The sequence below is a fragment of the Abramis brama genome (assembly GCF_963993115.1).
Source record: "Abramis brama genome assembly, chromosome: 11".
Classification (NCBI taxonomy): domain Eukaryota; kingdom Metazoa; phylum Chordata; class Actinopteri; order Cypriniformes; family Leuciscidae; genus Abramis; species Abramis brama.
This window is the reverse complement of record NC_139973.1, coordinates 17,792,684-17,820,230: the sequence shown is the minus strand read 5'-3', so window position 1 is coordinate 17,820,230 and position 27,547 is coordinate 17,792,684. Positions and strand designations below refer to the sequence as shown.

Below are 27,547 nucleotides of genomic sequence, written 5' to 3'. Positions count from 1 at the left end.
ATACGAGCGAGCTGAGAGACGCCATCAAGAACGCTGCTGTTCCATTTGCAGAGGTTCGTTCTCCTGAGTCGGCCCTGACAAGTCCAAACTTTGCGTACTTTGCGAAACGCCCATCTCTTCAGATCACGGAAGCAGGAAATAGTTTCTGGTGCTCCTGACGCAGAGTCAAACCGTCTAGTAGCCTAAAACATTCAGCCATCGGTAAGATACAACATTTATTGCCCTCATTTTATAACAAATCTATAATAGTAGTCCTATACCTAACTTAAGCGGTGTCATATAAGTTACTTCAATTGTTGTTACAGAATAGATATGGAAATTGTAAGAATTAGGCTACATGGTTTAGATTGGGATATTTCATTCTTTTAATAGTGAGGGCAAAACATAAATAAATAAACGTTTACGACATTTACAGCCTTCAACAGGTGTTTTAATTCATTATAAAAAAAATCGGTTCATAAGAGTTTGGATATCGGACTGCTTATTCACTTAAAAGAACCGACACAAAAGATTTATTGTCTGGGAATCGAACTATTGTCGAACTGCATGTTTCATGCCGTTGAATACGTTTTGCTTCTTAAACTTAGGCCTATAAATATTATTTATCATTTATGCTTTATGTATGTTTTTAATGACAGCTTAATCTTAATTATCTTTTCAAACGAACTAGGCTTTTTAGGTCACTATGTCTGAGAGAGATGAGGAAACATTCAAGTCTGTGGACTTGAAGCAGCAAACTCAAAAGTCTCCAGTCACTATGTCAGAGAAAGATGAGGAGACATTCAACTCTGTGGACTTGGAGCAGCAAACTCAAAAGTCTCCGGTCACTGTGTCAGAGAAAGATGAGGAGACATTCAACTCTGTGGACTTGGAGCAGCAAACTCAAAAGTCTCCGGTCACTATGTCAGAGAAAGATGAGGAAACATTCAAGTCTGTGGACTTGAAGCAGCAAACTCAAAAGTCTCCGGAACCAGACATCCATCCTCAACAATCTCCCAGTGAAACAGAAAAACCCAGCACACCTGCTGCAGAGGCCAAGGCAGAAACCACCCCCTCTCCACGTGCCTCTGCAGTCAAAGCTAAATGGAAAACATCTGCAGAACAGTTTAAAGTCAAGAAATTTTTTGTTCTTAGGGTAATGTCTACTTTCTTTTAAAGTCTCATCGAAGTCTCTGTTTTCTGTGTTGACCGCAAATCGATGTTCTACTGTGTTTATAATCATTCTGACACATAATCTACACTTCTTTCGTATGTTGAGTGGTGTGGGGCAAACAAACCATGGTTGCTCTGCAGTACAATAGAAAACTGCTGACCACACCTTTTGTATGAATATCCTCAACACCTATTTAGCAAACAATGATAGTCTTAATACTCTTCACTCGTCGAGTACTGACATATGTCTGCCAATATTCAGTCAAACATATATTCCTCACCTGCAGAGATCACTGAAAGCTGTCTTCCTGTTTTCTGTTTCCTCAGTCTACCTGAGGACATTTGATTAGCAAATAGTATCTGTTGGCCTGCTCAAAGACCAGATTTTGTTTTGTAAAACTGGTGAAATGGGATCACTCATCCATCAAAACCATTGTTCCCACTTACTCTAAAATAGAAATCCATTTTTATGACTAAGCACTATATTGTATTGTGTTTATTGTAATCAGTGGCATCTTTGTCTCTGTATTCATGGTGTGGTACAACACTTAACAAATTAATAGTTATTGTCATAGTAGTTAGAATCAAATCTTATAATATTTAATTTAAATCAAACTTATTTTGAATCAAACTGACTCGCCAATGAATGTTGCTTGTAGATAATTTGTAGGAACTTTTCAGGTTACATCTGGCATACAAAGCACATCAAGGCTTATTATTTTTAAGTTTTAATCCATTTCAATGTTTCTTTCATATGGACACAATGTGCACAAGAATATTATGAAATGCTAATATTTGGTCAGTGTCAAACACACCTTTTTGAAAAACATTTTTTATATGAACATTGGAAGAACATTGTGAACGTGACATTCTCCACTTCTCCAATGATTTACTGAAACAAATGTGTACAGTTATATGGCTTCAACATCACAGACATTGTTTAAAAAATAGTTTCACATAATAAAATTGTCTTGTTAAAGGAACTTAGAACAAGTTTAGTTTGCGGAAAAACATATTTTAATGTGAGCACCCTCTAGTGGGTCCTGGCCCCTAATGCACAGATGTCACTGGCTGTAATATGTTGTAATTGTTGTGCTATGTCACATTTTAGCCCGGAACATTGGACCAAGGCATTGAAGATGTTAAATCTCTGGTGGATCCCACAGAAGATGGTGCTGTCCAGGGTGTTTGGCTCATGGCTGAGTAAGTTTTTTTTTCTTTTCTTTTTTTTCTCTAAAAAAAAAACACCCTAGTTTAAGAGCACTTTTGAAGTAACCAAATATTGACTGCTCTGCTAATGTGCAACATTCACGTGGAGTAAGAGAATCTCAGTTCTTTCATCACATGGCACTCATTCCAGGACGCAATCCATTATCTCGCTCTGTGTTCTGTAAATAAGTAAAATGTACAGGAAATAAAGTGAAATAAACAGGGAGCAGAATGGAGCTGCTAAAATACATTTTGATAAATGTGTTGGCAGATGACAACTTCTATCTGTCTGTGAGCAGGCTTTCAGGGAACAGTTTGAAGGCTTTGCTCTGATAATTAATAATATATATTATATTTCCCATGGTTTGAGCTTAGGCTTGAAACAAAAAATGAAGTTCGTGGAATTCATTATTTTTGACTGATATAAATTTATTATGATAGACATTGTAAGAAATAGCTTTAGCTGTACCTTGCCTTTTCGTGCTGTCAGAACAAAGACACTTAATAGGCATAATAGGTTAGTTGCGTTAAATTAGCTTTAAATATTCTTGTATTCCACATGTGTTCATTATCAAAGGATTCCTATAATTAAATGCATTATCTTGCCCTGTGCATGATTATGTGCATAATTTAAAATAAATGTAAAATAAGCTCATACAAAAATTTACAGTACCATGTAAAAGTTTGATATACTTTTACTTCCTTATAGTAATACATGAAGTAATACCATTTCATTGCATTTTTAATTTAAAAAGATACATTATTATTTGAGGCTTAATCACAAAGCCTTGTATGTGAACAGTCGTCCAACTCTTTGAAAATCTAGCAGTAATTTAGGGCTCCAGACTAACATTTGGGAGCAGTAGCACTGGTGCCACTAAGTTCTACAGATGGTGGTGCCGGCTCCTGATTCGGTAGTGCTGGGGGAATTTTTAATCATAGTTAATTTACTCATAAAATTACTACTGTTTTGCATTAATAAGTACAGTTACTAATAATACTATTACACATTTGTTTATTGGAAATTCAACAGTAAAACACTGAGCTTGAATTGAGATGCAGATAAAATTAACTTATTAACAACAGTAACTTGCAAAAACCTAAAATTTTTGTAGGGAAAAATTTAATATTCTACGATTATTAAACGTACCATTTTTCTTCTACATTATCATACTGAACTGACCGACAGCTTCAGTGATTATAAAAGGAGCGCTCTTTACTTTTACTTCAGTTTGTGTAATTCAGTCACAATTTGAAGAAACGTCCAACTCTTCCACTCAATAAGTGCTCCTTTGCCCCCATCTACTGGTTATAGTGGTCATTTCATGTCTTTTTTTAAAAAATAAAAGTGTTTCTCTGCCACAAAGTGTTAGGGCCATATTTTACAATCTAAGCGCATGGTCTAAAGCGCACTGAAATCCACTTTTGCTAGACGGGAAAAATGGTCGGCATGCCAGGCGCATGGTCTAAAAGGGTTGTCCCTATTCTCTTAATGAGTAATGGGTGTGTTTTGGGCTTTACATGCAATAAACCAATCAGAGTCTCATCTCCTATTCCCTTTAAATGCCAGCTGCGCTCGCGCCATGGCGGATTCGCCATTTACATGTCGGAATTTGATAGTGGAAAGACTGAACGCGTCTCTAGAGAGCAAACGGATCTGCTCGTGCGCGAGGTTAAAGAGCGCGAGCAGACCATCTACGGGACAAGCCGGATTCCATCATATACTGTATTAATGTACACAATAATAATATTTTACATTGTAATCCTTTTATTTTTAATATTTGGCATGTTTGTGTGATGCTGCGCAAGCAGAGTGTATGCGCGTTGTGGACCCGCCTATAGGTGCACATTACTAACGCGCTCTTTAAATGACAAAAAAAAATATTGCGCCATTGACTTTAGACCAGGTTTCAGGTGGTCAATGGCACAGTCTATTTCAGTTGCCTCAAAATAGCAATGCGCCATCATTGCGCCTGCCCTGAACACACCTCGTTTTCAGACCAGCACGCCCATGGGCGCACAAATGGGCGCAAATGCATTTGCTATTTAAACAACGTGGCGCTGGACTAGAAAATGATAACTGCGTCGGGCTGAAACTAGCAAAAAACACTCGCGTCGCGCCTGGTGATATATTGCGCCGGGTGTATGATAGGGCCCATGGTTTTCTTAAAAGACATATTTAAAAGATATGATACTGGATCTGAATGAATTGATAAAGCAGGCTCGCTCGGCTTATTTTTCCAATCTTATGTCAGGTAATAAGAAAAATCCTAAGGTCTTGTTTGACACCATCGATAATCTAACTGCACCTTCAGCTCCTCTTGTGCCTGTGTACACACATGAGGACTGTAACAACTTTTTGTCGTTTTTTGTGAGCAAAGTACAAGACATTAGGGCCAGTGTTAAAGTTCCCCTAATCACTGTGTGTTCTACTGAATTCTCAATGGTGTTGTCTTGGTCGTCCTTCACTCCTGTCAGCCTACAGGATGTGAAGACCTTAATAGGAAATATGAAACCGTCTTCAAGCCCCGTTGACATTGTCCCAACACCCCTGTTGTTAAAAATGTTCGATATTGTTGGCCCCTGTGTGATAAAAATAATTAACCTGTCACTTGCATCTGGCTCAGTCCCCAGCTACTTCAAACACGCTGTGGTAAACCCGATCCTTAAAAAGCCCAATCTTGACCCTTCAGAACCTAATAACTATAGGCCCATATCAAAACTTCTATTTATTTCAAAAATTTTGGAAAAAGTAGTGGCATGCCAGCTGACCTCCTTTATGGAGCAGCACAACTTGTTTGATATTTTTCAGTCTGGTTTTCGAAAATTGCACTCCACTGAAACAGCTCTTATCAAAGTCTCTAGTGATGTGATGATGGCAGCGGACACTGGCTGCTACACTGTACTTGTACTTCTCGATTTGACTTCTGCTTTTGACACGGTAGATCACAGTATACTGATCAACCGGCTTCATAATGAGATGGGACTATCTGGATCTGTCCTCCAGTGGTTCTCTTCCTATATTCATGACAGAACCTTTAATGTTGCTATAAACAATGTACAGTCAGATGTGACCAATTTGTCCTGCGGAGTGGCACAAGGGTCAGTTTTGGGCCCTATTTTGTTTTTACTGTACATTTTGCCACTTGGTCATATTATGGGTTGTTTTAAAGATGTATCGTATCATCTCTATGCCGACGATGTCCAGTTGTACTGTTCTTTCAATGATGCTGAGTTCCATCGTTTGTCACTGTTCTTAGAGTGTGTGTCCTCCATCAAAGACTGGCTGGCCAATAACTTTTTGCAGATAAATGCAAGTAAGACTGAAACACTGATCTTTGCTCCAGACCACAAGATCCCGCTGATCAAACAGCACCTTGGCTATCTTGGCTCCTCTGTCAAATCCAGCCTCAGAAACCTGGGGGTTGTGTTTGACCAGGCCATGTCTTTGGAGATACACTCAAAACAGCTTGTCCGAAACTGCTTTTATCACCTTAGGAATATCTCTAAAATACGCAAAATGTTGTCAAAGAATGATCTGGAAATTATTATTCATGCTTTCATATCAACTATACTTGATTATTGCAACTCTGTCTTTACCTTCTTGAATAAGTCAGCTCTGAACAAACTGCAAATGGTTCAAAATTCTGCTGCTAGACTATTAACTGGTGCCCCCAGAAGGTCGCATATCACTCCCGTTTTGTTGGCTCTCCATTGGCTCCCTGTAAAATTCAGGATTGATTTTAAGATTTTAGTGCTGACTTTCAGGGCCTTAAACAGTCAGGCCCCACAGTACATCAAGGACCTTTTGAACCCGTACTCCTCTAGCCGCACTCTTCGGTCCTCTGGCCAGAACCTGCTTATGGTCCCCAAGACTCGTTATAAGACCCGAGGGGACCTGTCTTTTCAGTCTGTTGCCCCCAGACTGTGGAACGCCCTGCCCCTGTCTCTGCGTCTGGCAGACTCTGTTGACTCTTTTAAAAAAGATCTGAAGACTTGTTTATTTAAGAAAGCTTTTGGTTGATGGGTTTTCACTAGTGTCACTTTGATTTTACATATGTATATACATTTTTTATATTTTTTTGTTTTACCTTTCTCGTGTACAGCACTTTGTGATTTTATCTGTGAAAAGCGCTTTAGAAATAAACTTTACTTACTTTACTTACTTTCTTACATCTTTTAGTTTTACAAATCATCACATTAAAAATAACATTTAAATTGGATAATATTTAGAGCTTTGAAGTTCTGTAATAGTGTGAAGCACTAATTCACTCTCAAGAGGTTTTAAGAACCCTGAGATGAATAATGGAAAAAAAATGAAAAAATTCTGCCACAATACCATGGTTACAGTTAGCATTACTACATTAAATCTATGGTGAATGTTGGTGATTTGTGGACTGGAAAAGCCTTCTATTACTTGTTCATTCATGGCACAATGTTTCTCCTGGTTTCCATGTCAGCACTGTTTGATCTGATATCTGTAAATTTGAATGCTTCCTACAAGATCTCGCTGTGATGTTGTTAATTCTGCGACGAATTCCAACGCTTTCTCGCTGGATCTCCCAGCGCTGTGTAGTAATGGTGTCGCGTGTCTATTATTGCTACGAGCTGATAAACGGTCCACACTGCACAGCTCAAACGAGTGGCACGGTTTCGTTCCACTTTTGTTTCATTTGCTGTTTGATATTTCTCATATGCAACAGAAATAGCACATCTCAGTTGGGTAACGTGATGGTGGAACCAGTGCGACCTCTAACAAAATTTAGTCGCACTGGCAGAATTTTTTTCCGCAAAAAGTCTGGAGCCCTGTAATTTAGGGGTAACGGAAGACTGTAGAGTTTAACAAGTCTTGTGACATCAAGGGCAACTCTTACACTATGCTTGCAGTATTACATCCAAAGGCCTTGGGGCACCGCTGAGAGTCAGAGGGCCTGTTAGTTGTGTTTGTGTCTATGTGGTGTGAAAATGTTTGTGCTCTTTCACACCTATTGTACGTCATCGGACCAACATACTCAGCCAAGGTGAAATTATTCCATTTGCCTTGTCAGAAGTAAACAAGTAAAAAGTATACCTAAATAAGACACCAGGGTGCATAAAGGCCCTTTATTTTAGTAAGATTCTCATGTGTTGTTTCTGTCACTGTCCAGATCTGATGTTGGGAGTAAGGGACAATACATTCAAAGTCTTATGTGTTTTTACCTTACCTTATTTTACCTTACCTTACCATCACTGAGTAAGTTTCACAATTCCTTGCTGAGAGAAAGTTTTAAGAAATGGAGAACATGTACAGCCTCTCGCTGTCTTTGTCTCATGGGCAGGAGCTCTCCATACATTCAACGTAAGGCACTTTTCACTCGCCAATTGGGGCGAAAGCTCCTCAAAGAAATGAGATTTGGTGTTTTGACAAAAAAAAAAGAAAAAAATCATATAAAAAGTAGCTTATGCATTAGTTATGCATTTTCCAAGCACATATCTTTGTTTTGACATAACATTGGGATCTAAAAATGTGGGCATACATATTTTAAGAAGAATGCCAAAGGCAATTGCAGATATGTTGTAGCTTTTAGAATATGTAGGCCTATATAATTGAAACCCACATGCTTATAGAAAATTTAGTGTGGATGAACATAAAATAAAATAGTTTGGTCTCTTTTTCTTACTAAATAGGCTGTAGGTTCAAACAGACCTACTGCAGCTTACAAATATGTAATGTTTCTCTCTAAAAAAAAAAAAGTATTAACATCTTCAATGAGTTTTCAAATTGGGGTCCGGGGAAATGCTAGGGGATCCATGGAAAATTTGAAAGAAAAAATGCATTCTATTGGCAACCATAGATTTTAACAGTAAGAACCAAAAGCATATAATCACATTTGCATTGTTTTGTTAAAAAAAATCCCATTACTTCTGACAGTGAAGTTGAATGCTTGATTTTGTTGTAGCCATGTTTTTAAAGACAGTATTCTGCCTTGAACTGTACTCTTATATTGGATAGAATAAAAGATACACTGTCAGTTTAATACAAAGTAAATATTTTCACAAACATACTTGACATGGAAAAGCCTGCTGTTGCCATTTAGAATAACTGGTATAGAAACAATACTGTGATCTATGTGTGCCAAACTAATCTGTCAAACTCTAAATTAACATAAGCCCAAGCACTTGTTTTAGAATTCTTCTGTGCTTGATCAAAGCTGTGGAAGGATTGTGAGCAACAGATTTATGGGAATGTAGGCCGGAGCTGGTGTAGTTACATTGATGTACTGTATGCAACACAGCAGAGGTCTGCAGTCGGGCCCAGTAGGGGACCCATGCTAACATGTTTCAAATAATTAAACTCATGTTAATTAAAGATGCTGTAAACGATTAAGCACTGTGAAGTTCCTGCCAGACTACCACAAACATACTGTTGAGACATATTTCAGGGTGAAGCAGCAGAGCACTAGTACGTCATCTCAGTGTTGTCAGAGTAGTCTAAAGCAACAGTTGCAGAAAAGTAGCAACTGCTTATGAAGTTGAGTATTGTTCAAGGTGCTACTGCATCATCTATCAGAGTACTGCCCTCAAGGCTTTGGCTCTGACATTGGCCAGAATTTTAATATTGTGCATCTTTACAAGTAATACCCATATTTTTAATGCTCTCTCCCTTTTCCTGTGTAGGATCGATCATTGGAACAATGAGAAAGAGCGTTTGGTGCTCATCACAGAGAACACCCTTCTCATCTGCAAGTATGACTTCATCATGCTTCACTGTCAGCAGATCCAGAAGATTCCACTCAACTTCATCGACCGCATCTGCCATGGTACCTTCTGCTTTCCACCAAATTCCCTCCTGAAGTGAGTAACACCCTTTCCTTCATCAGTATCATTTCATTCCTTGTTGAAAAGGTCACATCTCCCTAATGCAACAAAAAGATTCTGAACGTTCTTCATTTGCCAGCAGTTCCTCAACTTTTAACCGTACATCTGATTTTCATAGTTTCTGATCAACTGTGACCATCAGAACCAAAAATACAAGCACGAATATTTTTCTATGCTTCACTGATTGTTATTGTGCCACCTGTTGCCATGTGTAATGAAGCCTTGTACATTCAAGAACCCTCAGAAGGTCTTTTTCTAAGAAACATCTTCCACACTGGCTTATTGCCAGTTCTGCTAATCAGTTGCAAATTCCTCCCCGCCTTTTGCATGTCATGCTTAATTACATGATAAGAGGAAAGTCTGGGGAGAGATAGAGCACAAAGAGAGGTGCTCCATATGTAGATGACAAACTTGCAGGGCTTGTCGAGAATGAGAGATGGACTTCTGTTCTGCTTCAGTAAGGACATTGTGGATGTGATAACTGCAAGTAAACAGAAGCCAGTGTTACTTTATCTGCTTGGTGGTCTTAATAATAGCTGGACAGTGGACACCTGGTTGAAAATAGTTGGTTATTGAAAATAAATATGATTATTAGATACACTACTGTTCAAAAGGTTTGGGGTCAGTACAATATTATTATTCTTTTTTTGCCATACTTTTATTCAGCAAAATTGACTTTTGCATTGTTACAAAAATAAATAAATAAATATAATCAAATAAATGTTGTTCTTTTACTTTCTTTTCATTAAATAATTCTAAACATTTTCTATTTATATTTTAAAAAGTTATACAATATTACTGTTTTTAATGTATTTTTTATTTTATTACTGTAGTAAATGCAAAATTGATTTATATTATATCATTTTTTGTTATATACTGTTATTGCACATCAAAATTAATTAATTACTGAATTAAGTCATTGGATTTATGTCAGTAACATTTTCATAAGACTCATAACTTTGAGTTGCCACTGAAGTACCCAGGTGTTCCAACTGGCATCAGTTACCTGGAATATTCTCACATTAAAGCACTTTGTATGTTTGTGAATATTTAAGCCAATGGCTTTTGACTCTCATTCATTTCTGTACATTTCTCCATCCTCCATAAAGCCTTAAACAGACAAATGAGGAAAGTCTGAGACCATGAGTCATTTTTCCTAACCGTATTAGCAGTTTTTACAGGGTGATAATACCCACAATGCAGCAGGATTTGACAAATGGTATCAGAGGGGAAGGAGGCCAGAGCCTCTTTTCTTCTCTTAATTTTTTTGTGGAGGGATTATGTGAATAGAAATGGGATGTAAGGAGGACTTTATAATGCAGGGAGGGGAGAGCTGTCAGTATAGCTCTTGTGTAACCGATTAGTGGTAGAAATTAATGTAGTCCTTTCATCCAAACCTTTTAAAGCTGGCTCAGGGGACACCAACCCAAGTAAAACTAATTTGATGAATAAAACGTAATGTGGCATGAAGTGCTTAGGAGAGGCAGGCCGTATTGGGCTGCCTTTATCTCCCCACATTACATTCAATTATAAATAAAACGCCAATGAAAACCACCCCAGAGTGCTGGAGGAGAAAGGCAAGCTTTAAAGCCACTCTCTTTCTTTTTCCTTTTCCTTCCATTTTTGCTTAATTTCTTTCCATCTCCCTCATTATTTTGTCTTTTCGCAAACTTAATCTCATGCTCAAGCCGTCTGCACTTCTTTCTTTTAAACAACTATGCATGCAGTTCTCCCCTCATGTTCTCCTTTTTACTCTCAACACACCACTTAAATATTATTCTTATTGATAATAGGCTGTCATTTCAACTACATTTATTTGGTCTCTTCAGCTTTAATCACTCCAGTTGATGAGTCCTTCATTCTGTTATTGTCAGTCACCTGTTAGATGTTTTTGTACAGAACCCAATTTACAGTACAGTAGTGGGACAGCAGTCATTGTCCAGCATCAGTCCGATGAATTAGTGAATATTGAGTGAATGGAATAAATCATGTATACAGCATTGTGTTGCCCCCACATCACAATATAGTTGCATGCATTTGTGCATTCTAAGGAAACTTAAGGTGTGTTCACACTTCAATTTTCTTGTTCTTTTGGCCAAAGGAAATTTAACTTTAAAATTTAAATTTAAAATACATTTAACGTTGGTTCACTTAGTGTTCACACTGTCATTTTTAAGACCGAACCTAAAGATACAAAACAAAAAGATACAGCTTTTATGACATATATTTTGAGACGGAACTTACCGAACATCTAAACCAATACTGTGTGCTGGGCTAAATGCGCTAGTTGTAAGTGCGTACATGGTATTTTTACCAGCTGAGAACTCGTGAAGAGCTTATAAAATGTGTAAAGGAGTCAAAACTACCAAACTAATGGGTAACATAGCTCCTTTGATGAGAAAAACTGTGTCCGAAATTGCAAACTGTCTGAGTAGGTACTACATTTGAGGGAAGTATATGATTTTGGACACAGCGCAGGTATGCTTGAGTATTCTGTCCTTTTTAGGGTCGCATATTGTGACATCACATCCTGTTTTTGGATAGTTTAGATGTCATTTGTCTTTTGCATTTGTATTTCAGTCAAATCGCACCTTTTCTTTGGAAATTGACCCTTTCAGTGGTCTCGGTATGCTTGTTTGGTATGCACCAGGTTTCAAACTTATTCAAATGGACCGCACTAACAGAGTAATCGATCGCACCAGCCCTTACGAAAAAGAAGTATACTTCAAGTTGAAGTACACTTAAGTAATGTTCAAGTATATTTTTAAGTATACTTTATGTAGTAAGTATACTAATATCAATGTGTACTTGTAGTAAACTTGTAAGTGTACTATTTCAATACTGCTTGGGACTAAATTGGCCCACTTTTAGTATATAAAAGTATATGTTTAAGAGTAAGTGTAAGAGTAGTAAACTTTAAGTACACAACTAGGTTTCTCATTTGTAATGCATACTACAAGTGAACTTATAAGTATACTAGTAGTTTACTATTCTAATACAAGTTTCATAAAGAAAGGCAACATTTTAATAGACTACGCCTTGATCAGATTCAGAACGATGATCAAAACACAGATGGAGTAGATCGAGTCCGACACCCCCAGAGCTTCACAGTCGTTTTCTCTTCATTGGTTACGCTTCATTTCATTTGGTAACATTAAGCAGTTTTAATTTACACGCTGTTTAATGTTTGATGATCACGTTATTTTACATTTGAGTGAGCAATCTTCTATCACTTGTTTCAGCTTCTTCTTCTCCTGTGTTTTGATCCGGAGATTCTGTACTAGTAGAAGATGTGTCATAGCGCCCCCTACCGTATAACAGTGAAAACATGGATAGCTGGAAAATTCAGTCAATGGTGGGGAAAGAGTAAAGTAGAATTAAAGTAAATTCCTATACACTACCAGTGGACTAGCCTACACAAAAATCCAGATACGCAGAATTAGAAACATATCTGTTTCATATCAATATCCTAATCAACATTTTCAAACAATGTAAGCTTCATAAGACTGTAAATGAAAAACTATGTAAAAAAAATATTTAACAGGCTACTTGATCAACAGAGTTAACACAACTACAAGCCAAGTATACTTTGAATACTTAATTATACTTTAAGTATATCTCGATCAAAAGATTGAGTACTAGTACAGGCCAAATATACTTGGACTTTTCTCTCAGTATAAGTCAAGTACACTTAAGTGTAATTTTAAGTATATTTCTGAGAAGTACATAAAGTATATTTTTGAGAAGTATATAAAATGTAGACTGAAAGTATACTTTCTTATTTTTAGTCTAAAAGAAGTATACTAATAGAACACTTGAATAAACTACTTTTTTGTAAGGGAGAGTCTGTTTAAGTTGAACCAAACACACCCTCAACACACCCTTGGTGTGTGACGTTTTGTGCAACTGTGTTTGTGTTGCTTTGAGCAATTGGATGTTGACACTTGGGTCATTAGTTTATCAAAGTATCAGCTGAATATTATTGTAATATCCCAGACAGGATGATCAGGACCCCATGGGTTTTGTATCATCTGACAAATTTTCTGCTACCACTATGAGTATATTACTGGAATATATTACCATTTTGTTACCGATATGGATGTGTTCTTTATTAATTTGTCAGTATCAGTCAAGATTAACTACCATTCAAAAGTTTAGTGAAATATTACAATTTTAAACAGCTGTTTGTAACATATTTCGAAATGTAATTTATTCCTGTGATGGCAATAGCTGAATTTTCAGCATCATTACTCCAAACTTCAGTGTCACATGATCCTTGACAAGCCATTCTTAAATGTTGATTTGGTGCTTTAGAAACATTTCTTATTATTATCAATGTAAACTGTGATTGTTTTTTTTCTGTGATTCTTTGATGATTCACAGAAGCATTTATTTGACAAATATTTTGTAACATTACAAATGTCTTTACTTTCACTTCTGATCAATTTATTGTATCCTTGCTGAATAAAATTATTAATTTCTTTAAAAAATCGTAGTGACCCCTAACTTTTAAATGGTAGTGTATATCTGCCAATATTGTATATTTATGTCCACCTGTTTTCACATTTAGGTTACCTTTATTGTCATCTCTAATAGTATTTTTATGTACTGCATAATTTTAGAAGATCTCAATATGAATATCCATTTTTCATATTGTACGTAACGTTGTGATGCCTAAATTCAGCTGTAGAATTTAAAACTATTGATTTTAATTTTGTGTATAGTATTTTTTACTTTTTTTAAAGTAGTATAGAATTTAATTAATAACATTAAAATAATTAACTATATCAGCCAGAATTTGAATGTGCATTCCTATATTCTCAGCTCTGAGAATAAACATTTACTCATACATAAAACCTTCAAGCCATCAGATTTCCAATAATCAGTGCAGAACATGTGGGAAAAAAGTGTGCTGATTATGTGTGGGCTTTTGCCATGGGTCATTACAGTGATAAATGATTGGACTACTGAGAATGAGAGAGACAAGCAATTCCAGAGGACAAATCCCTTTCTGTTTTTAATTTCTAAGCTTCTAAGACAGTACACCTCTTAAGAAAGAGCACTGGATGGATATTCATACAGTCCAGTAATTTTTTTTATTTTATTTTTTGCATGATAATCAGATTTATTTACAGTGCAGCCCCAAAAATGCAGTGGCTCCACCATGACCAAGTTCTATAGTAAGGGTTTACTCCAGATGTCTGTAGGCCACTGATACCTTCCCTTAACTGCAGGGAGAATGGTTCACAGTGGTTTTGAATGAGTCTTAGCCTCAGCGTGGTGCAAAGAGAGTTCATTCACTGTGGCTGTTTTCAAAAAGTGCTTTTCACCCAGACTGTCTAGACAAGGTAATTACCCATCTACCCTGCACATCACTCATGTGTCCTCGGTAGCTCGTGCTGACAAGAGCCTTTTTTTGTGTGACTTTTTTTGACGGAATGTTGCTATAAAAATATATCTAGCATTTGAGGTGTAAAGAGGATGTTTATGAAACATAAAATGTGTCAGACTTGGAGGCAATTTTCAGCTTTCTGTCAAATGAAAACATACAGAAAACGAAATATGAAATTAAGCATGAAGATTGTCATTACAAAACTTGGATAGGCAAAGCGATAACCGTATATTTCCACAGAGAAGACGTAGAGAACAACTAGTTTTCTATGTTAATATACTTTAAAATGTAATTTATTCCTGTGATGGCAAAGCTGAATTTTCAGCAGCCATTACTCCAGTCTTCAGTGTCACATGAAGTCTTTCTAAAAACTTTGATGCTCAAGAAAGTTTTCTTGTTGTTCAAGAAGTTCTTGTTGAGTAGAAAGTTCAAAAGACTGTATTGGGTGGAATATATGAAGAGTTCAGATGCAAAAGCCTCTAAGTGCTATCTGAAATTTTCTTCTAGAATGATCATTTTTATCAAGCTTGTATATTTAAGTTCAGTAATTTCACTTTAATGGCAATGAAAATGCCCTATGAATTGTCATTTAAGTGAAATTACTGAACTTAAATATACAAGCTTGATAAAAATGATCATTCTAGAAGAAAATTTCAGATGGCACTTGTAGGCTTTTGCATCTGAACTCTTCATATATATATATATATATATAATATTCCACCCCACCACATTATTGGACATTTGATAATGAATCATTTTGTCAGCAGAGGGGGCAATTTCACACATTTAGACCAGCTGTGCACAACGTCCTCATCCAGTTCATATCCTCCCACAATTGCACCGTAACTAAAACCAACTTGCACACATTACCTGATTAAGAACAACATTGCCGATATAACTTCTGAATTACTTTAAGCTTTTTAATTTTTCAGATTTCCTAGACCTTGCAATCAATCTGAGCTGTTTCCATTAAGTGCACTGGGTGGGGTAAAAACTACACAAACAACAGAACTGTATTGAAGCATTCATTGTGATTGACTTCCTGGGAAGGATTAGCTAAAGTTTACATAGGGATTTGTTAACCATTTCTTAACTATGTGTCAACATGCTAGTGCTTGCCAGGTCATTTACTGTATTGACTGTGTCCACTGCGCGCATGTAGAATAATGTGTCAGCACTGTTTGGACCTGAGAGACTCTAGTTTGATTTGTCATTGTCAGGAAATGGAAGCATAGCGCTAAATCTCTAAATCTTGTGGTGTTTTACAGTATATGGAGAGCGCTGATTAATGCCTAATTGCAATAAGATATGCCTACGTAAAACAGAAGCATTATGATGCATAATTTCTTGGCATTTACTTTCCTGGATCTTCACCTCCTGACGGAAATTAGTCACTGGGATAAAGCCCCACCTATTTTTGCCTCTCACCCTTATTCTCTTGCTCTGAAATATTTTGCATGAATTTTGTTTTACGATCATGTCAAGTAAAAGACTGGTTCACGGATGGCCCACCACAGTGAATGGCCGTGCTGCTCAATCGTAGTATCTATTGAGCAATCTGGGGATTTGTTTGTTGGCTCTGGCACTCCGTGAGCCACTTGCCCTGACAGCTGTAGCAGACCTCTGATATTCATCTAGTGTGTTGACTTACTAGTCCTCAGCCATACATAAGTGCAGTCGACCGCTACAGGAATTTCAAGACGCTGCACCAGAGATTAACTAAGAATACATTTGAGTGTGTGTGTGTGTTTCTTGTTGTGTTTATTTTTGAGTCATTCTACAATTGAGGTGACATTTCAATCTGGAAGTTGTTCAAAAACTAAACTCATCAATGATAAATTAAACCAATTGTGCTATTTGATTTGAATAATTGTATCTTCTTGTGTCATTCCAGATTATGATAAATGATTATAGTTAAAACAATTTACCATTGACTGCTATGTTCTTGTCAGTGAGATTGCTCCTTATTAAAGCTAATAGCAACTAGTAACATTTGTGACTTCGCAAAAATATATAACTCATTAGGCGTTCAGTGGCACTGATGTAATGAGGAATGAAGCTTTTTTCTATAAAGGTTCTTTTTGGTGTATTGCAATAGACTAGATTCTAGCACTGAAGGATGAAATGGCATTCGAAAATTTCTCCAATGACCCTAACAAGTATCCGGTAAGCCAACCATATAAGGGCCCTGATGTCACTGAATCACTTTCAGAGATTTACTTGTCACCATTTGCAGATACCTTTGAAATCAATGAGTAATTGCGTATAATGAATCACAACTGTTGCATAAGTGTCCAAAATCTCTAAATAAACCACAGTTGTTGTTTTTTTGTAAGACTCCAAAACACAGAGTAAAGATTATGTGTATTTGGCAAATTTTTGCCCGAACCCAGAGTACTCCCCCCATTGTTGTAAGAGTATTTAGGACTAGAGGTGAGGAGATGGGGTGGTGGAGAGATGCTGTTAAACTGTCAACGAATGGAGGTAAGTTTGCTGTATATATACACCTCTTAACTCGTTGATTGGGTTGATTAACAGAGTGTGCTCCACTCGTTTCTAATTAGGTTTGATTATCTGAATGTGCTCCACCTGGGTTTAATTAGGTTTAATTATCTGAACGTGCTCCTCCCGAACTTTGTTAATAAAACATCATTTAGAGCAGGGTTCACCAATCTCGGTCGTGGAGGGCCGCTGTCCCTGCAGAGTTTAGCTCCAACCAGCTCCAACACACCTGTTTGAAAGTTTCTAGTATGCCTAGTGAGACCTTGATTAGCTGGTTAAGGTGTGTTTAATTGGGGTTGGAGCTAAACTCTGCAGGACAGCGGCCCTCCAGGACCGAGATGGGTGAACCCTGATTTAGAGTGACAGTTGCTTTTGTGTAAATATGAAAAATAAATAAATATTAGTGCTGTCAATCAATTAAAAAATTAAGCAATCAATCACACATTTTTCTGTAATTAATCACGATTAATCACACCTAACATTAAAGTTTTTAATATATTTTTATATTAATAATTTCACATGTAGAAACAACAAAGACAGTAGCCTATATTTTAAATATTTGTTTAATGTCATATTTTTATGAAAGGCATCACCGATACCAATACTGCTAGTGATGTGTCTATGAAATAGATTTTTTTTCTCAATTTTAGCCAATAATCATAGCTATTTATCATTACAGTCTAATTGAAAGCCAAACATTTCTTAAAAAGCTTAATATTTATTAAAAAAATCTAAATTTTTTAATTTAAGTGAAGTTAAAACAATATTCACATAAACCCATTATAATTAATGTCACATATACATGTGCCCTTCAATATATCAGGGCTCAGTTTTTTCTATTGGCCCAGTCAGACCAGTTCAGATTTTTTCTTGCCCTGTCAAAATGCACAAAAAGTTATTATTTTCATTGTTTTTGACCCGTGTAACCTTGTAAATAATGCTTTAAGATTTTTAGGTAGGTCTAAGGATATATACAGAAATTTAATAGTTATAAAATACCTCAGTCTTCACTGCATAAATTATAAATTAAATGTAGATTAATCCTTATTAAAGCTACAAATGTTATTCAGTCAAGAGCAGTGAGTGATTTTCTCTTTTTCCTTTGTTCTTTGATTATCCTTAATGACGAACAACAGCAGGTTTATTGGGCTACTGTCACTTTAAAACTTGCCGCTCATGATGCGGATTTGACACACATCTCATTTTCTCACTACTCTTCACATTCATTTAAGACTTTATGTAACTAATTTAAGACTGTGCTTGCGAGGATACTCCACAAAACAGGCATTTTGGCATAATTTTGTTTTTGTCCGTTCAGGCGCTGTCTGAAGTGGCTTTCTGTGCGCACGAGTCGTGTGTGTAGGTCGTAATTACTGCAATTACGTGATTTGTAAAAACTTGTAAAAAGAAATCACGTCCTCGTAGAGCTTGTAATTGCAGCTTGTAAGATGGGAATTGTCTGAGAGTTCCTACTTGTACCATGCGACTACTGTACCACCTGACCACCGCAGATTTAGTGGTGCCATAGAAACGCCAGTAATTCCCAGTCCGAGGACGTGAACAGCTCTGAATATAATTTCACGTGTTGTCATCTCGAGACTATGGTAATAACGACATGGCATGAATGCAGCATAGGTCACACAGACAGGAAATTCACAGACGCGCCAGTACAGCACTACTTTCTCTTTTGTGTCTTATCGCGCTTGAATGGTTTAAAAGCATTTGCATGAATAAGACTCTCGTCATATAATGTAACGCTAGCCAATGGGTGACAGGGAAAAAAACGGATGCTGCTTTAATTGAGTTAAATATTTTAAAGTTAAACTGAAAAAATGAATCATGTGTTACGGCATAGACTGTAAAAAAAAAAAACATGGACGTAGTGTCTGTGACGTCACCCGTAGGTTTCTGAAGAGCATTTTTGAAGGCCAAAGTGGGCGGAGCCTGGCGTCGACATCTTGGCAGCATGTCACCGCGTGTCACTCCCGGATAACTGAAAATGGGCAAAGAGGCGGGATTAGCTGAGGTGACGGCTAACAGACAGCAGACCTGTCACTCAAGTGGCCACACCCTAATTATGCAGAACTTTAAGGCTTAATATAATTTAAAGGAGTGGTATAATGCCCCTTTTCACAAGATGTAAAATAAGTCTTTGATGTCCCCAGAGTGTGTATGTGAAGTTTTAGCTCAAAATACCCCACAGATTATTTTTTACAGCATATTAAAATTGTCCCTTTTGAGGGTGAGCAAAAACGTGTCGTTTTGTGTGTGTCCCTTTAAATGCAAATGAGCTGCTGCTCCTTCAAGAAGAGGGCGGAGCTACAACAGCTCGTGTCCTTAGCCGCTTGCAGACATGCACTAAAATGTTAGAAACTGTTCTGCCTTTTATGTTCAAAGTCGGACAATGATGGAGAGACTCTTGAAGAAGTGACATGTAGAATGCAACAGGACGTTTTTGAATGGTTAGTTGATGAATTTATGTTGCTGATGTGGAGTTAACTATCTTCAAGTCTTTGATTAGCATATTCTGTCATGATAATCTATAAAATCGCTCGTGTGGGAACTGTTGTAAGATGCCTACAGAGTGACATGCTATTGCATTTGTGTTACGTACTGTATTGCATGTGAAAAGATGGATGCGGCAGCTTGAGCAGACTCACAAATGTGCTCTAATACAACAACTCTTCCTCTTCTCAACATGGACTGCGTGTTCCTGGGGGCGGGGTCTATGTAAATTATAGGGTTAGTGATGTCAATAACCCGGGAGGAATCTCGTGTAGTCCCTACCAGCCGTTTGTTGTAGTCCTTAAAAAACAATTTCTTTAAAAGCAAATATCTTCTTTTGCTTTGAACTTTGAGCATTGTAACTTTACAGATGTTGTTTATACTCACAGCAACATTACACACTAAAGTTAGAAAAGTGAAATCATAATCAACCACCCCTTTAAAGAGGATGTTATAAAAAAATTCACCCCCCTCACAGTTGTCATGAAGGGCAAAATTAGCTATAAAGACCAAAACCACTTTTTGTACCAGGCTGTAAACAATTTTTTTTCTGCTGTAAAGTTGGGCATATTAACATTGGGGGTATATGGGATTGACTCTCTTTTGGAGCCTGTCTCTAGCAACAAGTCGATGAATTGCATTTTAAGTCACTTCCGTGTTGGATTCAAGAGAAGACCGGAAGGTTGCCGCTTGGTTAACGCGTTAATTTTGACAGGCCTCCTAATAAATATAAATTGTACAAATACATTTTTTAACTTGAATTTTAATAATTATCCTTTTTACAAAAATTTGATGTTTCAACACATCTATGATTATTACTTTCTTTAAACAGTATGCACTATGGAACAATAACACATTTTCATGGTTAAAACAACTTTTAAAATATTTGTTTTATACAATTGAATATTAATAAAATGAAATATTAGTTATAAGATTATATATACAATCTAAAGTGTTTTAAAATATTCTGTATTTTGTATCACTTTTTTAAAAATCACTCTTTTTCATTTTTATGTTTGAGAAATGTTCCTGCAAGTACTGTACATAAGTACTGTACACTAAATCTAATGTTTCCTCTTGGCCATTATTCCAATTTTATGGCAAGCAGGAAACATCAAATTTAGTGTGACTTTATTTCTAGGAATGCACTCCTGTGTGTAACGTGTCTTGGGGAAGCTTCATGCATGACAAATCTTAGCATCCATTTTTCACCTTTTCTTTTCATCCCTTCCTTTCCCTCCCCTTCTCAATCTTTCTCAATCATGTAGAGTGATGGAATGAAATAGTGTGTGTGTGTGTGTGTGTGTGTGTGTGTGTGTATGTGCGTGTGTGTGTGCGTGTGTGTGTGTGTGTGTGTGTGTGCGTGTGTGTGTGTGTGTGTGTGTGTGTAAGAGAGTGAGTGGCAATGATCAGTGAAAGCTCAAGCCTGTACCACAAACAGTGAATGTCCCAGCCCGCTGGCTGCTGCAGCCCAGCCCTCTGCCTGTCTCAACTGGCCCGCGCGAACTGATAGCTTACCTCTGGAATCATCTGGATCAACTCACACACACACAGTAAAATACACAACTGCTTTGGCACAAACAATGTATGCGTGTGCACTTGCTCATGTACACACAAAAGCACACTTTACGCTTTTAAGCAAACATACAAAAACCTTACATACTCAACAAAGTCAAATTTTCAGCCTTTTTTCTGAGTCGGGCTTTGTGCCGCCCCATGATCACCTTTCTTCTCTTTTTCTCTCAACACAACAGTTTATTCAGCAGGGTGTAGCCCGCGAGACCTCAGCAGCCATTGTCAAGGTCTGAGAGTGTTAGTGTAAACACAGGCAGCATCGTGAGAGCTGGAGACACAGCCTTGCCCTGTAGTTATGTTTTTTTTTATCTAAAGAGTCACTCTTTCTCTGTAGCTTTAAGGTATGTGTGTTTGGCAGGAACTGGTCCTGCTTAAGGTGTGTTCTGGAGTCTGTTGGTTTTTGCCAAAATAAGACACACCTGGAAATGCAACAGGCACGTTTTAAGCAACTGTGTGCACATGTTTGCATCAATTGTCTCGTGTTGAAGATATGCATCTGAATTCATAAAAGGCTATGCTTAAAGATTCCAAGCACTGACACCTCTGTGTACTCTTAAAACAAAGGGTCACATGCTCAAATGAAAAATCATAAATTACACATACTTAAAGGAACCCCCCCCCCCCCCAAAAAAAGCTTTTATCATTTAATTACTCAATATTTTAGTCATGATTTACCCACTTTCATTTCATTCCATACCTTAAAGCCTTTCATTTTTTGTTTCTGTGGTACAAAGTAGCAGGATATTGATGATAGATGATACGTTTATTTCTCATGTATCCTCCCTTAATATATGTGCAACATATATTATGGTATCATATATTAAAATCATATGATCATGACTGTGGTTACTAAACTAATCAATTCTGCGATATTAATCAATATTTTTTACTTAAATTAAAGATTTCGATTTAAATGATTTAGATGTGACCATTTTTTTTATAATTCATAATTGAGAAATATTTCAGTCAAGTGGAGGGGAGAGTGAATGTGGAGAAAAGTATGTATCCATCTATCAGCTAAACAAAAATTAGACCTCCTGAGGCTAAAGATTGAATGCTTTGTAATGATTACAGTAGATTCTTGACTTTACCTGGAGCCCAGTCTGTCTGTATGAGAGTGAAGGAGGGCCGCTAGGTCACTGGTTATGTGGTTACGTTTGTTTAATGGCTATGGTGTTGTGCTGAAGGGCATATCAGTCTCAGCGAGACACATGAGAAGTGTTTTTTACAGGCCACACGTTTATCAAATGTCACTAGCGAAGCATAACTGCTTTTACTTCCATTTCAAAAACTCTATCAAGGATAGAAAGTTCCTGAAATTGAATTTATACCAAGCTCATTCCATTAAAAGCTAGCTTTCATGAAGTTAAGAAAACTTCTCAGATTTCACAGATATGTTTGGTTACTAATCATTCTGTAAAGAAGTTAAAAAACTATGAAATGTGTTTTTTATACTGCCTCATTTAGACTATTATAACCAGGCATGATGTGTCAGATTTCTTGTGAAAACGCTGTGGGATGCGGCACAGTAACAGCCAATCAGAACATATTCAAAGTTTAATATACATTTACGAGGAATGTGATTTTAAACCAATGACATTTCACTGTGGGCGGGGCTACCCGGAGCAATGACACAGAAATAGAAAGCATGACAAAAACTCATATTAACAGGAAAAACTATTTATTGCTTGTTTATTTTGTTGCACCAATACATGATGCAATACTTACAAATTGGTGTTAAATGAAGAATGTCTCTTAGTGTGACTGCATGGACATTTGTAGAAATCACAGCCTTTCATTACATGACTGATGGAGAAACAGTACATTGTCTGTTGTGAAAGATGCTTGTAAAACATGGAAGGGTGCCAACACATTACAAAGAGCGAATGTTTGGAGGTTTTAAAGCCCTGTGTTTGCTGCCAGGCACTCTCTTGTCTTATGAGGTTTCATCAGCCTGGAAAATAAAGACATCCCCTCTAGGCTTTTCATTAAAAAAATATTTACTTAAAATGGCAAAAGAGAAAGGCAGAGGGGATGAAAGAAAATCTGATGAGCGGAGGGAATTGCCTCTAAGCTTAGCAAACATTACATTGGGCTGTAAATAAAGGAGGCGACCTGAAGAGAAATGGTGACAGTTTTGGCAGGGAGGGAAGCTAGGGGGTCTGGGGTCAAGCTGACCTAATTGAAAGCATGAAATTGTGAATACCTTAGTAGATAATGCACTTGTTAGTAGTAAGGGATTACAGATGTTGCAACAAAAGATATGTGCCACTTGTTCCTGTTTTGTACCAAGTGCTTTTTGTGCATGCTTCAGCAAACTCATGAAACTCATTTATTTATTTATTTATATTTGTAAAATCTGCGTTTCTGCATTTCCATAGTGTTTTTCTCTGCTCTCATCGAATCCTCACACTAGACTTGGAATCATTATGTCAGGGGTTTTCAGGGACCCCCAAATGTGACTATTCTCTTGTGAGGTACCCCCTTCCTAAAATATATTTTTTTCTAGTTCTATTTATTTATTCATTTCTATAATGACACATGTAATAAATAAATAAATAGAAATAGAATAAATATAGATAGAAATAGAATAAATAAAAATAAATAGAAAAAAATGAATAAATGAATAAGCATAAATAGAATTAACAAACAAATAGTAATAGAAAATATAGAATAAATAAATAGAAATAGAAAAATAGAAAGAATAAATAAATAGAAATAGAAAAACAGAATAAATAAATAGAAATAGAAAAACAGAATAAATAAATAGAAAAAAAATAGAATAAATAAATAATTAGAAATAGAAAAAATAGAATAAATAAATAGAAATAGGATATATAGAAATACATTTATTTATTTATTTATTTTCTCTGAACTTTTCTGTGGATCCCATAGCATTTCCTTGTAGAGTCCCCTGTAGAGTTTATTGTAAATGTAGATTTCTCTAGCAATGCTATCATCTATCTGTCATTGTCTTCCAGCATACAAGCATTACGATATGTCTTTGTTTTTCAGGAGAGAAGGTGAGGGTGTGCGGGTGTTTTGGGATAAACTCAGAGAACCATCTTTCACATCTCGTTGGAATCCTTTTTCTGTTGACTATCCTTTCTGTTCATTCACCTATCACCCTGTCAGGGGTGCCAATGAGCAGCTGGGTCACCTGTGTGAGGTGAGTATTACAATGCAACACACAGAACATGTTTATCACAGTCAGGTCTCATTCCTTACCTCAGACATATTCCTATAAGATCTTCAAACTATCAGACTAAACCCAACCATTAAATGAGCTCAGTTAGCCAGTAGCCACTCTCAAGACCAGTTACTCATAAGTGTTACAGAAGCTGCCAGATGACTTGCAGAGGGGGAGTAAGAACCCACAATTTCTTGGAAGTCGCCTTAGGAAGAAATGACGTGTTCAGTTAACATTAGTGGTGCAATATTTATTTCACTACATGATTAAGATTTCAAAGAATGACAGCTTGAGGCTAGAGGCAAGGTTACTTAAGGCAGCGTTTCTCAAACTGGGGTCATTCGAAATCATATGGGGTCAGTGGAAATTTCCTGCATAAATAAATTGACGTAAGTTACTGAATATAAGTATTAATCTATGAAAGGCTCACCAGTTCCACCTGGACTTTTTTATAGTTTATAGTTTATCTGTGTATATACATGCCATTAAGTAATTTCCTGACAATAAAAACATTTGTGATCCAGGTTTAAAGAGGCCGAGCACCAAGTTGATCATTTAGATTTGGCGATAATTATAGTTTATATGCCATTGTTAAAAAAAATGAGTTTTTTTACCATTTGCTTACCAAACACCTTTTTATTTTATGTGTGCAGGTTTTTTGGTATGCTTTTTTTGCTTGTTTTTATATGCATATAAAAGCAACCTCTTTTGTTTATATCTATCTTTCCCTTGTGAAAAAGTACACTTTAGCATACTTTTAAAAAAAAAGTACTTAAAGTACCTAATAATACACTTTAAAAGAATATACTGTAGTGCGAACGGAACGTAATGTTTTCAGACAATTATGTTAATTGCAATAAATGAAAATATATTATTACTTAAATTTATTAAATGCAATTAGCTGAAATTAGCTGAACTAGAGTGCCTTTTGACCCACTTAACTAGGACTTAAGTACATCTTTATATATAATTTCATAATTTCTTTACTGTCTTTGAAATATATTTAAAGTGTACTGCTAAATGTACTGACAAACATTTATGGGACACTAAAATATACTTTAATGTCACTTGTATGTTATGTATTTAGATATATTTATTTTTAATTAGACATTTTTAATGATAAAATTGTAATTTACTACATTTTTAAATAAATTAAACTTGAAATATTGGGTACAATGGGGCTAAAGACGTACTGGGGTAAAAGGTGCATTTTACTTTATTCTCTATTATTTGTATGAATAATATGTGCCTTTTGCCCTATGCTGGTGAGCCTTTTACCTTGTGTGTGGGATAAAAGGTCCAGCTTGCCATCTCATACATTTTATACGTTTTTTAAACAAACTAACCACTTTTATGATTTATTTTCACACAAAATCTGTTGCTCCATCAATGTTCAATAAAACATTTTCCTTCAATCATACACTATGGGAGTAGTGAAAAGCAATTTTTTTATACTTAGGGTGTGCCTTCAACCCCGTTTTACCCTAATACTGAATAACACACTACAGTTACTTTAGTATGTGTAGTATGTTAGCCAACATAAAGTAAGTGCACTTATTTAAAGCATGACAAAACATTATTAAAATATAATGATTTAAAATGATAATAATTAAAAAAATTATTACATTATCGGCAAGGATAGAAATAAATATGTAGGCTACTTTTAAGATTTGAAGTTCACAAGTGCACATTCAATACAATTAAGCTCTTCTTTTTCGCAAGGGATATGGAGATAAACTGATATTCTGTTTTGTTGTTGTTATGCTAACTATCTGAAGTAGCCCTTATATTATGTCATGATCATCTTTGATCATCTAACTATCTGAAGTAGACCTTATATTATGTCACATTCATCTTTTTGGAGTTAGGGGGCCCGTAGACAGTTTGAGGTCAAGTGGTCATTGGTTTAGAAAAAGTACATAATTTTTAGATACATAAACCCCAGATTTAAGGCTGTATCATTTAATTAGACAATAAACAAGAAATAGTCCAAGTGCGTATAGAAATATCACTGAAATGTGAAATTAGATTTGTTTTGGTCCCTGGCTCACTCAGCGTCTCTAAAGTATGTATGTAGTTCAAGGTGTGAGCGAAGGGTCTTATGCAGGTGACCTCACAGATCGCATAACCAGTCATTTGGACTACGGGGGTGTCTAATCCCACAGCCACACATTCCCATTCCTCACATTCCACCCCACCTACTGAGGTGAACAGCAGGTTCAACAAAAATGAAGAACGGTTGATAAAAAAAAGAGAAAATATAAACAGGATTGTTTTGACAAGCAGAAACCACCAACCTGACAAACATGAGTTGAGCCAAATAAGCATATAAAAGTTGTTTTTGCCGTGTGTTTTAGTACTGAATAAATTACTTTTCCATATTTTTCTTCCTTATTTAGATTGAAAACTTCAGGGAGGAGCTGACTTTAGCAGCGCAGAAAGCCCACAGCAAGAATCCTGTACCTGGAAAAGCCAACGGGGTTCTTGTGCTGAATCAACCCATTCTAATCGAAGCATATGTTGGTCTGATGTCTGTTATAGGCAACCAAAACAAGCTGGGCTATTGCTTAGCACGAGGCAATATTGGTTTCTGAGGGAGTCTTCCAATGATTGTTTACACTAAGTAATTCTCTTGCACCAACAATTTATATTTTAATTTAATATATTTTAAATATACGGGAGGAATGTATAATTTTTGTTCTTAAAATACGTTTATCTATACTATTAATGTCCATCAAACCTTTCAGTTTCATCTAGTTACATTAGCACCAAAATGTCAATCAGACATTTCCTTTTTTGTTGTCTTAGCATACAAAGAATGTTTTCCCTCCTCCTACGACTTCCTGTGTAGAAATATCTTGTATTTGGTATGTTATCTCTCAGAAGAAACCTCACTATGTGTTTTGTAATGTGCCTTTTCTTTCTGTATCTATGCTGATATCGTACCTCATCATAAAGCTTCTTACAAGCCAATTGATGCATAAGGGTATATAAGTCATTTTTGTTTGATGGTTTAGGGTTTTATTATTACAGCAAAATGCAGTACTGGATTTCCCCATATTGTGTAATTACTACATTCACTCAGTGGTCTTGTTATATTTCTTCATCAGAATGTCAAACAAACTGTAAAGCCTTTATAAAATAAATGCTAATACTGAAACATG

At 36.3% G+C, this 27,547-nt stretch overlaps 1 protein-coding gene across 2 annotated transcripts; it reads left to right on the top strand.

Annotated features, from left to right (window-relative positions):
• tprg1 (tumor protein p63 regulated 1) lies at positions 1-27,547 on the top strand. Of its 2 annotated transcripts, none has more exons than XM_084128022.1 (6): positions 1-201; positions 671-1,135; positions 2,264-2,355; positions 9,019-9,195; positions 24,209-24,362; positions 26,783-27,547. In XM_084128022.1, exons 2-6 carry the CDS (start codon positions 686-688, stop codon positions 26,975-26,977), a joined length of 1,068 nt encoding a protein of 355 aa, XP_083984148.1. In that variant the 5' UTR covers positions 1-201; positions 671-685; the 3' UTR covers positions 26,978-27,547. The 2 variants fall into 2 exon arrangements, with proteins under 2 accessions (XP_083984148.1, XP_083984149.1); XM_084128023.1 differs by having other exon boundaries at positions 123-201; positions 680-1,135.